The sequence below is a fragment of the Schistocerca gregaria genome, chromosome 4 (assembly GCF_023897955.1).
Source record: "Schistocerca gregaria isolate iqSchGreg1 chromosome 4, iqSchGreg1.2, whole genome shotgun sequence".
Lineage (NCBI taxonomy): Eukaryota > Metazoa > Arthropoda > Insecta > Orthoptera > Acrididae > Schistocerca > Schistocerca gregaria.
In genome coordinates this window covers 754,002,335-754,016,667 of record NC_064923.1, presented here as the reverse complement: position 1 = coordinate 754,016,667, position 14,333 = coordinate 754,002,335, and the positions used below count along the sequence as shown (strand labels likewise).

The 14,333-nt window shown below is 35.8% G+C and overlaps 1 protein-coding gene across 11 annotated transcripts in view; it reads left to right on the top strand.

The window, feature by feature from the left end:
* Positions 1 to 14,333, top strand: part of LOC126365782 (titin) — a 523,502-nt gene that overhangs the window by 111,755 nt on the left and 397,414 nt on the right. For all 11 annotated transcript variants that reach the window (XM_050008347.1, XM_050008355.1, XM_050008352.1 and 8 more), the window contains exons 28-35: positions 136 to 390; positions 1,808 to 1,951; positions 4,869 to 5,126; positions 5,492 to 5,635; positions 6,227 to 6,484; positions 8,406 to 8,549; positions 11,196 to 11,334; positions 11,472 to 11,728. In XM_050008347.1, coding sequence (XP_049864304.1) covers positions 136 to 390; positions 1,808 to 1,951; positions 4,869 to 5,126; positions 5,492 to 5,635; positions 6,227 to 6,484; positions 8,406 to 8,549; positions 11,196 to 11,334; positions 11,472 to 11,728 — 1,599 coding nt within the window. The remainder of the gene's footprint in view (positions 1 to 135; positions 391 to 1,807; positions 1,952 to 4,868; positions 5,127 to 5,491; positions 5,636 to 6,226; positions 6,485 to 8,405; positions 8,550 to 11,195; positions 11,335 to 11,471; positions 11,729 to 14,333) is intronic.

Below are 14,333 nucleotides of genomic sequence, written 5' to 3'. Positions count from 1 at the left end.
GGCATCATTATGCCATGGACTGGTTTCCTATTGTTAGTTGTTTTCATTTCGATAGATCTTGTTGGAGAGTTTTCCAATACTGTGTAAAAATTGCCCATGTGTTATTTATGTAATTTCACATTATCTTTCTCACAGCAAAGAAGTCAATTTATATGGAAACACAACATGAGGAAGCATTATCAAAACTGACATATTTGGAGGATACCTCTCGTCATCAGCGACAGACAGTCCAGGAAGAAGCTGTGACCCAGGCACCGATGTTCACACAGCCTATGAAGGATGTCCGTGTAGCTGAAAATCAGGCTATGCACTTTGAGGCACGACTTATACCTGTAGGAGATCCGAAGTTACGCGTTGAGTGGCTTCGAAATGGCGTTCCAATACAAGCATGTAAGTGTGTGTATCATGTGTATCATGATTGAAGAAATTAGGATATAAGGAAGAAATAAACATGCATGTGGTACAAGGTATATGTATAAATACACACACACACACACACACACACACACACACACACACACACACACTATTAAAAACAAAGATTCCAAGACTTACCAAGCGGGAAAGTGCCGGTAGATAGGCACAATGAATAAAACACACAAACACACACACAGAACTTCAAGCTTTCGCAACCGGCAGCTGCTTCGTCAGGCCCCTCTTCCCTGACGAAGCAGCCGCTGGTTGCGAAAGCTCGAAGTTCTGTGTGTGTTTTATTCATTGTGCCTATCTACCGGCGCTTTCCCGCTTGGTAAGTCTTGGAATCTTTGTTTTTATATATATAGCTGATAGTGGCAACATCTTTACTGCTTCCTATGTTTCTCATGATCAAGAGACATGTCTGTTTCAGGTGTTTCTGTAGGCTTTTTGTTCTTTATAGAGTTTCACTAGTTGGAACTCAGTTTAATATTGAAGATTTTGATGAGTTCCCTTATGTATGATGTAAGGCAACAGGGCATAATATGGAGCTCTTTCAAGTAGTTCATAATTTAAATTTAAAGCACAGCAGCAGGAATAATATGTTGGGAAAAATAGACTGGAAAATACTTGTTTTGTGTTTTGATGGGCGTTGTAGTTCCGTTGCATAGTGTTTTGTCTTTCTTTTAATTGCAATGAATTACAGAATTATGGGGATAAATGTGTGTAAAATTATATGATGTATTTAAGTTTAAGTTTTTAAATCTTTTAAAAATTGTATACGAATTGTGGCCATGTTTAGGAATTATTTTGACTAATGTAGTGTCACGTGACCCTACTCAGGACAATGGATATGACCGGAAAAATTGGGGTCTTTGGTCATTGTCCATTGTGGTGGTTGGTTGGAAGTGGCAAAGTGCCGTGAGTATAAGCATGGATGCCAGTGTATGTGAAGGAACAACGTGAAAGTTTGTAGGTGCGAGACAATAAACAGTGTACGAATTGCACTGATTATTATTTATACGGATCGGATTTATTTGTGAACTTAAAAATGCATGGCCACAAGGTTAAAGTGTTTCTTTTGAATAAATAAGTTTCAATCTGAACGTGTATAGTTCAATTCACTGTTGTTCAAAAGCTAGCCAATATATGACTCAATAGTAGGAGCGCAAATGGAACCATTCACTACCAGCCCCCTCTGCAGATGCGCCACGTGAAAAATAGGTAGTGAACGAGTGTGAGTACAGTTGCAATGAGATGAAAAGATTTTTGCAGAAACATAAAATTGTCCAGTAAATTAAAGATAAGCTATTAAAACATATAATAAATTTGTTTGGGAGTTTCTAAGTCACTGCACATCCAACTATTTAAGATGTTTCCATTGTCATTTCAGCAAATCGTGTGACAACTATGCATGATTTTGGATATGTTGCACTGAACATGAAGTATGTTTACCCCGAGGACTCAGGCACCTACACTTGCCGTGCCATCAATGAACTTGGGCAAGCAGTCACTTCAGCAACACTTGTTGTTCATTGTAAGTAGCATTATAGAATAGAGGATGTGGGCAATATTGAAATATGTTCATTAAAAAATGGATTATTTGTTTTATATCTTTCGTGTTATTGTGAGATTTTTTTCAGGAAACTTTAGCTGAGTAAACTGAATTTACTATCACAATGGGAAAGATACTATTTTAAACAAATTTAATTCTTGTAAATAGTCTTCATGGATTTTCCACTGGATGACATTGTGCAAATTCCACAATATTTCGTCAGAGCAATTGTCCGACATCTTAAGGTGGTTGAACTTTGCTGGTGGCTAGATACTACTGACTGTACCCATAGATCCATGCCTCTGTATATAGAATACACTTGCGAAGAATGCACAGGCCTGGAAATCATGCATGCACAATGATTTGCAGATAGATGACGCCATACTCAAATGCCCTCTGCTGAAAATTGCAGAGCAACCCCCTGAGTGTGCATTGTATGCTACATTTACATACACTGCGGCCTGACCTTACTCACTAAAAAACCACATTAGACCAATGCTATGGCGGATCTGTCATCAGAAAATCTTGATTTGTCAGACAGTTGCTCTGAGGAAATATTGTGGAATTTGCGCAGCATCATCTGGCGGCAAACCCGTGAAAACTATTTATGACAAATCCGATGGGAATGCTTGAATAGTCAAATTTTATTCTTGTTGGTGAAGTAGAACAGTATTTTAATTAAAGGCAAAGTTTTGATTTCAAAGTCTTCCTTTTCTTATTTTTAAAAGTGATGTATCAGACTGAAGAAACAAAGTGAATTAGGCTGAACGGTAGGATCCAGTATTCATTTGCTTGTGTAGTGTAACAATGGACTGTAGAATTGTATGACATGTAGATGAGCCCAATGCACATTGAGCTTGCATGCTACTTTAATAACAGATGATCTGGTATGTTGATCACATTGAGTGTGACTTTTTAAGTGGTTTTCCACAATTATGTATGGGGGCATAATGCAACTCTTCTTCTTAAATGCAGTACACAGAGACAGTTGAAACACAAAAAAATACAAGTTGTAGTCGATCCAATTCACAGACTGGTGTTGTTTATGATATTCCTCCCCTTGAATAAAGGTGACACTTTGCCAGCAGGTAGGACATTTGGACACAAAAATGAGTACCAAATATACGATAGAAAAATACACATCAGTTGCATCCTCTGCAGTGAATCAGATAATAGAAGAAAGAAAATGTGTGATCCACTATTCCCAGCAGGCTTGTATAGTTCATATGACAAATAAATAAAAGTAATGTTCATTATGGCAACTCTCCTGTGTTGTGATTATTAATAGTTAGACAGCATGACTTTTTCTGATATCTAGGATAATTTTGTGTTTTGAAATAGATAGAAAAGAATTATAGCACTTTTCTAAAACAAAAAGAAAACAATTTTTGGCTTTTATTCTTATGTTTTATTTTCTTTTTTTATTTTACCTGTTAATGTGCAAGGAGATCTGTAGTATTAAATCATTGCAATAACTAATCAGCTCTTTGCAGGCCAACATAGGACTCTATTTAGCTGCTGTTTATCTATACAGATAGAGTTCACATTTATGCAATGTACAATACATATGCAGTGAAAATAATTACCTATTTCTTGCAAGGAGTGTTTGTCATAAAAATAAGTTTATATTCTTGCAAAAAATAGGTAATTATTTTTATTGTATAAGTATTGTAAATTGCATAAATGTGAACTCTATCTGTATAGATAAACAGCAGTTAAATAGAGTCCTATGTCAGCCTGCAAAGAGTTGTGACAAAGTTTTTAATGACTTTCATGTTGCCCACAGCACATGTGCGCTAGATAGGTTCTCTAGTGAGGATCTCTGCTTCAAAATACAACTGTGGCATTTGGATTTATATTTGTTTTACCAAGGGAATCTTTGAATTGTACTTTTTAGTATTTTAGAGGTGCATCTATGACACTTGATTAAGAAAGATGCTGCTCAGGGCAAGGGGAAAATAAGGACTATGAAATAAGGAATATTATGTTGTTGAATCTGAAACAAGGAGAGACTTCTGCTGTTTAGGCTGAAAAGTTACAACCAAGGAAACAAAGATATGAAAAACACTGATTAAGACAAAATGTAAGAATTTAGTATACTAACAAATGTTTAATTATAACAATGAAAACAATCAATTAATGATAAAATTATTTAATTGGATAGATAAAAAATTTACTCACCAAGAGGTGGCAGAACACACACATAAAAGACTGTTGTGACTGGCTAGCATTTGGAGCCAGTGACTCCTTCTTCAAGCAGAAGGGTTGAAGGGGAGAAAGAAGGGTGAAGGAAAAGGACTGGAGAGGTCTAAGAAAATGGGTAGATTTCGGGAAAGGCACTCAGAACTGCGGGTAAGGGGGGAGACTTACCATATGAGATAAGAAGGAAAAAACTGGTTGTTTGGGACTGCATTGGATGAGACTTGTAAACCTGAGAGCTTAAAGGTGGAAGACAGGGCAATATGTAAGACCGAGATTACTACTAAAACATTAACTCATGCACAATGTTTTAGTAGTAATCTTTGTCTTGCATATTACCCTGTCTTCCACCTTTAAGCTACTGGGTTTCCAAATATCATCCGATGAAGTCCCCAACAATTGGTCTTTCCTTCTCATCCTGTACGGTAAGTCTCCTCTGACCCGCAGTTCTGGGTGACTTCCTCGAAATCTACCCATTTTCCTGAACTTCTCCAGTCCTTTACCTTCACCCTACTTCCTCCCCTTCAACCCTATTGCCTGAAGAAGGAACCACTGGCTCCAAAAGCTTGCCAACACAACTGTCTTTTATGTGTGTGTTCTGTCACTGTTTGGTGAGTAAATGTTTAATTAGATTATTTCTATGTAATCGTTGCAAATGCTTCTTGTAAGAAATAGAATGATCAGTGCAACGTTGTTGCAGCCAAAGCATTGTTGCTTCTGGAGAGCCAACATGAGGCTGCACTGCAGAAACTTCAGCAGCTTGAAGATACATCACGGTATCAACGGCGTGAAGAGGAGGAGATTATTGTAACTCAGCCACCAAAGTTTACAGCTCAACTTAATGGACCCACAGAGCTAATTGAAGGTCATAGTGCTCATTACGAATGCCGCATTGAACCGTATCCAGATCCCAACATGCGTGTTGAATGGTTCCACAATGGAAAACCACTACAACTAGGTAAACTGTTTCACACATATGGAATAGATTCTTATAACTGATTTTCTATTTGCTTTTTATTTGTTTGGAAACCATTTTTGCTGCTTTCTTTCTGATTCTTGTCTTTGCAACATAAATTTTTGTTTTAACTTAATAGCCATTAATTTATTATATAATTAAACTTCTAAAAAATTGTTTTAGTATGTGACATTATTAATAATTTATCTCAAATGTTTTGATTGTCTGCTGCCATCTAATGGATTCCTGTTATATGCAGGAAGAGGTTTCTGCCATTTTCTGATTCTGTGTTTTATGTATTTGCTGAATTATTCCACCATAAGATTGTTGATTGTTGCTTTCATTTTCTTTTTTTTTGTACTGAACAGGTCACCGTTTCCGGACTACTTATGACTTTGGATTTGCTGCACTTGATATACTTACTGTTTATCCAGAAGATTCTGGAGAATACACTTGCAAAGCAACAAATAAATTGGGGCAGGCTTCATCATCCATAAAAGTTAATGTCAAATGTAAGTTTACTGTCTTAAAGTATGGGCAGTTTCCCAATCTTTTAAATATTTAATATAGTGACTTTAATTAGGCTACTCATAGTAGAACTGTGATAAATAAACCTTTTCTGCATTAGTTTTTGAAAATATGAATGACAGTTTTTTGGTTTTGTACTTTTAAAATAATGCCTTATTTCATAATATAAAATTTTTAAACGTTTGTTTCCTCTTCTTACTTGAATTTTAAGTGTACCTGTTTCAACAGCATCTGATCTTGAGACTTTGGAATGCACATGAATAAAGAAAACTTACTCTCTCATATTTTGGAGTTAAACTTTGGGTGAGATGCTGTAAAGTAAAACAATGAACTCAATGCATAACAAAGTTACTACAAAACTGAATATGAGAAATAATCCTTATAATTTTAAATGGCAGTTCTAAATATTTTCTCAGGCAGAAAATTTAAATATCTGTTATCAGAAAATAATGAATAATAATCATCATTCCTCATTAAAATATTAAGAAGTTTTCTGTTCTGAGAACTAGTATAGAAAATTAAACACTCATCAATACATCACACTGTAAGATATTTATGGGGAATTTTTTTAACAGCCCGCTCATCAATCATTTTGGACACCCAACATGAAGGAGCATTGCAAAAGATTCAGTATCTGGAGGATGATTCCCGCTACAAACGTGCAGCTGTTGAAGAACAGGTGATAGCTGAAAAACCACAATTTGGACGGCCATTACGAAATATTGATCGGTTGCCTGAAGGGCAGAGTGCTCACTTGGAGGCCACACTTACACCAGTCAATGATCCTACAATGCGTGTTGAGTGGTTCTGCAATGGCAGACCCATTCCTCAAGGTAAGACGTCAATACAAGCCAACTTTTTATACTGTTAATTCATTATTTTTATGTGTGCAAAGCTAGGTTTATTTAGAGCTGGAAGTATGAGTTCTCTTCTTATTTTTCTGTACTAATTTTTTGTATTGGAAGGAATTTTTAGCCTGTTTCCTTGAGAGCGAATTGTGGTAGTACAATATGTAGAGCTGAGTGAACACAAAATATTAAATCACACAATACTAGTAATCTATTGATTCTCCACTCATGTACTAGTTAATTCAAGAAACTGACTGAGAAGAACACTAAAAGGCATAAGTCGAAACAGAGCAGTGAGAGTAGGCAAGTTTCCCTCAGAATAATTAAGATACTTGGATGAAATGACACTGGAAAAACTATTTTGAGGAACAAAAAATCTCCTCAGACTTCAGGAGCAATGTAATAATCATAGCACCAAAGAAGGGAGATATTGATAGATGTGAGTATTACCAAGCCATAAGTTCAATAAATCCTGGCTGCAAAATGCTAAAATGGATTATTTACAGAAGAATGGAACATTTGTAGAAGCCAACCCAGGATAGATCAGTTTAGATCCCAGAGAAATGTGGGCAATACTGACACTAAAACTTATCACAGAAGACAGTTTCAAGAAAGACAAATCTACATTCATGGCATTTGTACTCTCTGCAGTCCTTAAGCTATCAGGGGCGGGGGGGGGGGGGGGGGGGGGGGGGCATGTCAAAGGACATGAGGGGGAGGCATTAATACAAAATTATTGAGCAGGGTTGTGACCTATCCCTCAAATTAATCTGTCTGAATTTAGTAACCTAAGGATAAAATTGGAGGAGGCATTAAAGTTCAAGGAGGAGAAATGAAATCTGTATGGTTTACCAATGACATTGTAATTCTGCCAGAGTTGCAGAAAAGACTATGAAGACCAACTGAATGAAATGGACAGTGTCCTGAAGAGGGGTTGTAAGCTGAAGGTCAATAAAAGAAAAACAAGGATAATGGAATGTTGTCTAATTAAGTCAGTTGATGCTTGGTGAATCAGAATAGGAGAAGATGCAGAAATTAGTAGACGTTTTGCAATTTGGGCACCAAAGTAACTGATGATGGCAGAAATAACCATGATGTAAAATGCAGAATGACCATGTCAAGCAGTTTTTTCTGTAAAAGGAGAGCATATTACATTGAATGTTGGAAAGCCTTTTCTGATAGATTATGTTTGGAGTGTAGCTTTACATGAAAGTGAAACATGGATGATAAACCGTGCAAGCAAGAATAGACTGGAAGCTTTTGAAAAATGGAACTACAGAAGAATGCTGAAGATTAGATGAGTGGATTTAGTAATTAATGAAAAGAAACTAATCAGATGAAGGAGAAAATAGCTTCATGGTATAACTTATCAAAAAGAATGTATAGACTTTTAGAACACTTCTTGAGGCATCCACTTATAGTTAATTTGGTTATACAAGGAATTGGGAGGAACACTTGAAAACAGTGAGTTGAAATGGATGTGGGTTGCAAAAGTTTTGCTGAGATGATGAAACTTGCACAGGATAAACTAGTGTGAAGACCTACATCAAACTATTCTTCATGCTGAAGGCAACAACAACAATACAAGACAAAATTGACTAAATATCATGTGAGGCTAAAAAACTGATGACAGGGCACTTCTTTCAGTATTGTTGTAACGCCTTTCATCGGTAAATTTGTCTAGAGACTGCTGTTGTATATCTTTTTTAAAAAGTGTCACAAATGACCAAAACACATGCATTCTTGAATAATATCAGAGTTAGTCTTGTAGTGAAGTTGTTAATCCATCAATTTGGAAGTGGTTAGAGATAAACAGAAGCTATTTGTAAGACAAATAGAATGTGTAGCATTCAGTTGTTGGCATAATTAATAAAAAAATTCTTCACATTTTTTTATTTCCTTACAGGTCATCGTTTCAAGACAACTTATGATTTTGGATATGTGGCACTTGATATCCTGTATGCATATGCTGAAGATTCAGGCACATATATGTGTAAGGCACGTAATGCAGTTGGAGAGGCTGTTACTACATGCTCTGTTACTGTTGAAGGTAATTTATAGATTTATGTTGTCCCTAGAGTAACAAAAATGTCTATTATAAGCAACACGAACTTTTCATGTATGTGAATGCTTTCTTTATGTTGGCAGAAGTAAATATCATATCCACTGGAAAAAAATCTTTACAGTGACCTCCAATTTAAATTTAAATAAATGCAAAAGTTTTTTAAATTTCAGATTTTAGATCTGCTTATGTTTATTTTCTGAAATGTAACAACAGGGTGTATATACAGACAAGGAAAAAAAACTCCTGGATTTCCCGGTTAAAAATACACTTTCTCACAAGTGAAAACACACTCCTTCCGAGTTAAATAATAGCATATTTTACTTCAGAACTGTAAAACTTATCAATCCTTTGAATGGTTATGTTTGTATACACTGGTGTAGAATTTAACAACAATTTAGAAAATGAAAATCAGGGAAAAAACACGTTTTGGAAAGATCTTTGATGTGCAGCAACCTTTACACTGCATTTTTTCTTATTGAAGAAGTATAAATTCAAATTCTGCCAAACACCACATGTTACTTTCCGAAGCATTGAAATCAAGATTGCAATCTGCTTTCGTATGCCAGTCAAAGCTCATGTCATGTGATCTCGCCAGCTGATGACAGCAGTTATTCAGATCATAGGACGTGTAATGTAGTCAGCCAATAGCAACATCACTGTCGAGTAGTGCAAACATACAAATAGGAAAATTTAATGGTTTAAATTAATATACATAGTGCTTCTACAAGAAAAGCAAAGCTTTCACTGTTGGTCTCTAAGGTTAATAAGTTGCAAGAGAAGTTGAGCTTTCACATATAATGCTGATCTTTTTTGTGCTTATTGCACTTTAAGATATATCACACAAATGTGCCTGGAAAATTTTCAGTAACGACATATAAATGTCTGATCTTTTGGGCTTGAAATTCATATATATGGCTCATCATCAAAAAGTTGATTTTTAAATTAGTCACATACTCAGTGATTTAAGAAATTCACTGTACATTCTCACACATAGGTCAACTTGCATAAAAGGAAATTTAGTTTGAAAGTAATGCTTTTCAAACCACCATTCAAAAAATATTTTCCCATGACCTATTACAAATAGGTTTGTTTCAGCAGTTGCCAGATAACAGGCACCATCCCACTTGTGCAGCTACGATGATGTAGAAGTCCATATGTTCGTACATGTAAAGCATTAGAATATCTTACATTATGTCATAAAAGAAACAAAATATCAGACATACTCCAAGACCATTGGGATTTAGTGAGCAATACTAAAAAGTGCACAGTTAAAGTGCATACTTGAAGTACACATTTGTATGTCCAGATTCTCATTGAAGTAGGCCTCGACCTGATATTAAGTTTTTCAGTGTGTTTTTCGGGATGTAAATTTTCTTGGAATACCAGTACTGTATTATTTCATGTTTGGTTCTTTATTATGGGATAATGCCATACATGCCAGAAGATGATAACATGCACTTGAAATGCACCAAACAGTTGAAACTAGCCAACTGTGTGGAATTAAACACTTCATTTCAAATACATTGACTGCCTCAGTGGCAAAGATTAATAAAAGCCAAAGACATGATGAAAATAAATCAGAAAAATTAATCAGGATGCAACCAGGTAGGAAATGCTTGCTGGAGAGCAAGGATAAAGGAGAGCTTAGATTGAGAGTCCGAAAAAGTACTAGAGGGATTAAAGAGAACAAAAACAGGATTATTGAGGTACTTGAGCGATTCGAAGGAGGTAAAAATGCAGAACCCAACTTGAACATTGTATAAGTAGAGTCAAATCTCTTTGGAATTCCGTTGGTGAAGTGGTAATGTATGCACCTGAAGTTTGTGGTGTAACAGTGTAGTTCTTATTTTCCAGAGTATTTATTCTGCAGATAGGAATTTCAAATCAATTCTTGTGCCTTTTTAATATGATCTTTGTGGTGTTGATTGTCTTTGTTGTTCTCTGTTCCACCAGTTTTCTTCATTATTCATAAGTGAGTCTCTTCATGTGCAGTGACAATATTATGAAAAGGATAGGTTGCTACTCATCATATAGTAGCGGAGATGCTGCATCACAGACAGGCACAACAAAAAGAATACTAAACACATAAGCTTTTGACCCGAAGTCCTTCTTCAGAAATAGACATTCACACAATCACAGCTCTCTCTCTCTCTCTCTCTCTCTCTCTCTCTCTCTCACACACACACACACACACACACACACACATGACCACTGCGTCTGGTTGCCGAGGCCAGACTCAGACCCAGATTCACAGACAGTCATCATGCATATGTGAGCTGCATTTGTACGAAAGTATGTGTGTATGTTGTATATTTCAGGGGAATGCCTTGTGGCTGAAAGCTTGCATGTTTAGTAGTCTTTTTGTTGTGCCCGTCAGCAACTCAACATCTGTCCTTTTCATAATATTGTCATTGTTCCAGCCTGGATTTTCCATTGTTTGACCCTTTATATGCATCTTTTCAAGACCACAATTTCCTATATTTTTCAGTGGGTATTTAAAGTGTGAATAAAGTAAGTTAACATGTATTCCTGTTTGCATTAAGTATATATTTCCTGATATAAAGTGATAGACACAACTCAAGTAATTGAAGAAAATTATGCTATTAACTGACTGAAAAAAAATTTTTGTAGCTAAATCTGGCCTCTACTTGGATACTCTTGATGAAAACCGCTTGAAGAAAATAAAAGACCTGGAAACATTTGAGAGGCCTCAAAAACCAGAAGTTGAACCTGAAATGCAAAAGCCTGTGTTCATTACTCCACTTGTCAGGTACACAAAATTAACACCAGTAACAACTGTGCATAATTTGAAGTATTAGAAATACTTAGAAATTAATTAAAATGTGAAATTTTCTATTAATGCCTGGTACACAGTATTTACATAACAATTTTTCCTCCCATTTTCAGCTTAGAAAATCTGAAGGAAGGTGAACATGCTCATTTGGAATGTCGTGTAGAACCTATAAATGATCCTAATCTCAAGATCGAATGGTTTGTGAATGGAATTGCCATAAAAACAGGTCACAGGTTCCGTACTACACATGACTTTGGTTATGTTGCTCTTGATATTCTGTACACATATGCAGAGGACTCTGGAACTTATATGTGTAAAGCAACAAATTTGGTGGGAGAAGCTGTGAATACTTGCCAGATAACAGTTGGAGGTAAGCTTTTAACATCTTTACAGTAGCCTAACCTGAGCTGGAGTTGTAGTTTGTAGTTATTGGAATAAAATGATGTAATTTGGAAGGTACATCAAAATGGAATTATTTGTTGAAACCACATGTTGTCTGTCTTTCTTTCTCTTAATGTTTGCCAGTTGCAGTTCACCTTCTATGTTCTACTTAATTCCGTTCTCTCATATACAATTGTTTATCTCACAATACTGTGCTGTTCACTATTCATTACCTTTTGGTACTGTTTACAGTTTCTATTTCGCTTCACAGTAACTCAGTGTACACTCTCTTGAAAAGTGTGTTATTAACTTACAGAAAGTCGTATCCTTTGCATATCATTGATATGAACAGCTTGGTGATGAAAATTCTGGTCAACTTTGTTAAAACATGCTGTACAGTTTTCTTTGCAGTGTATAACTTATATTTGCCTCAATGCCCTCAGAAGATGACATCATTTTTACAATAGCCTAAAATTGATAATTTTTTGCTGTGCAGTTAAAATTCATGACTTAGAGTTATTTATGGCAGTTTGTGTTATGCTCTGTAATACTATATTTACTCGAATGGGGGGGGGGGGGGGGGCGAATTCTCTAAGCCACACCTGAAATTTGAAAATTTGAGACTCGAAATTCAAGGGGAGAGAAAAGTTTTAGACCACACCTCCAAATCGAAATAAAGTTGGTCCATTGTAACGTGAGACACAATTTAAGTTGAATGGATGAAGATACAGCTACAGTAGTTTGGTGCAAGTCGTAAGCTTAACAGTTAAGTGTTACCAAGCAGGCATTGCTATGTATCAGGTGCTCCGTCCGTATTTATACGGGTACCCTTCCTTTTTCATGTGCTTCATCTGGTTTGAATCGATTGCTTATTTTGCTTTGACCTGACAAGTGCAGTTGTCTTGGTTGGTTATAGGTGTTTATGTCACTCTAAGCCGAAAATGCATTATTGTACTGTGTCATGCATTGTTTGTCGCATTCTGATAATGAGTGTTTACAACCTGTCCCCGCTTGCGACATGGCTTGCTTTTGTGCGTGCTACTGCGGCTTACAATAAAAAAAAAGAGAGGAATTGTCTCATAGATGAAACAATGGCAAGAGACTGCTATTTGTTGTTACTTACACTGCTGCTTTCTTTGATAATGATCAACAAAAACCAAATAATAGACTGCGTATGATAGAAAATGTTCTGAATGAGAGTTTAGTGAAAATTTTCCTCCGTTAGGAAATATTCGCAGACGCCTCTTTAGTACATTGTATTCTGCACAGAAATTAGAGTCATCTTAGATTTAAAAATCTAGTCAGTTGCCGTGCTAAATTTCTGGCTATCACTATTCAGCATAAGAATAATATGTATATAAACATGACATGGTATGTATGTTCTTCCGCGTTTGCTGCTGTTTCAAACTAGTTTTGTAGTTTATTAGGCAGACAGCATTTAAATGAGATAGCAGCAAACACGAAAGAATACATGGCATAATGTTTACATTCTTGTACGTTTTTTAAAATTTATTTACTGACGCAGAGGTTTTGGCGCTAGTATTTATCTTTATGCCTGCAAAGCATGCCTGTGTGGCACTACGTATATTTGACGGCAGAAATTAGTTGTGGCGGCACCTACCAAAATTTTTCAGAACTTACGCTTACTTTGCACTCGATTCTAAGCCGCAGACAGGTTTTTGGATTACAAAAACCAGGAAAAAAGTGCGGCTTAGATCTGAGTAAATATGGTACTACCCTTCCCAAGAAACATGAGAGTGAAGTATATGCCACTATACCGAAGTTTGTATGGAATTTTTGAATGTGCACAAAAATGACTTCAGTATTCTGTGGAATTTTTAAAAATTGGACTATAAAAATTGCTCTGAGTTACATTTTCAAACTATTTTGTGGGTGTGTTAAACTGGTGTTTTTCATTGAAGCTCTCAGAGTACTGAACAGAAAGAATATTAAAATTAACAGCATGTTAGCCGCTGTTAGAAATGTAACTGATTATTGAGAATATATGCAAATTTATGTGCATTTGCACTCAGTGTACTATGAATTGTTGCATGGAAGCAAAGTTGTGGGCAAAAGATCTAAATGAATATGAAATTCTAGAGGTTTTTTGCACCCCAAAAACTATTGACTCCAAATCTGCAGTGGGATTGTTCCACTAGAAAATGCTGTAATATTGTATGCATACATGTGTGTTTAAAACTCCAATTTTAAAAACATGATGTAAGTTAGTTAGTTTCATGTTCATGTTTAGTATCGTACTTTTAAACAGTTGGATATTTACGTAATATTACATCATTTTCTAGTGAAACAGTCTCCCAGCAAACTTGAAGTCTCTGGTTTTCAGGGTGCAAACAACCTCTAGAATACATATTCATTTTGATATTTTGCCCACAAACTTACTTCCATGCAATGATGTAATCAGATCAAAAAGGAAGCATAAATTAAAAGAAAACAGAAAGAGCTTGTAAATGTGTTAATCACATATGGCCACAGGAGGCATAATTTATTTGATTTAATGATGATGGGGTGCCTAAATTTGTGATTCTAGCCAAGAAAATCATGTAGTGCTGTTTCCTTTTCCTTTTTTTGGGGGG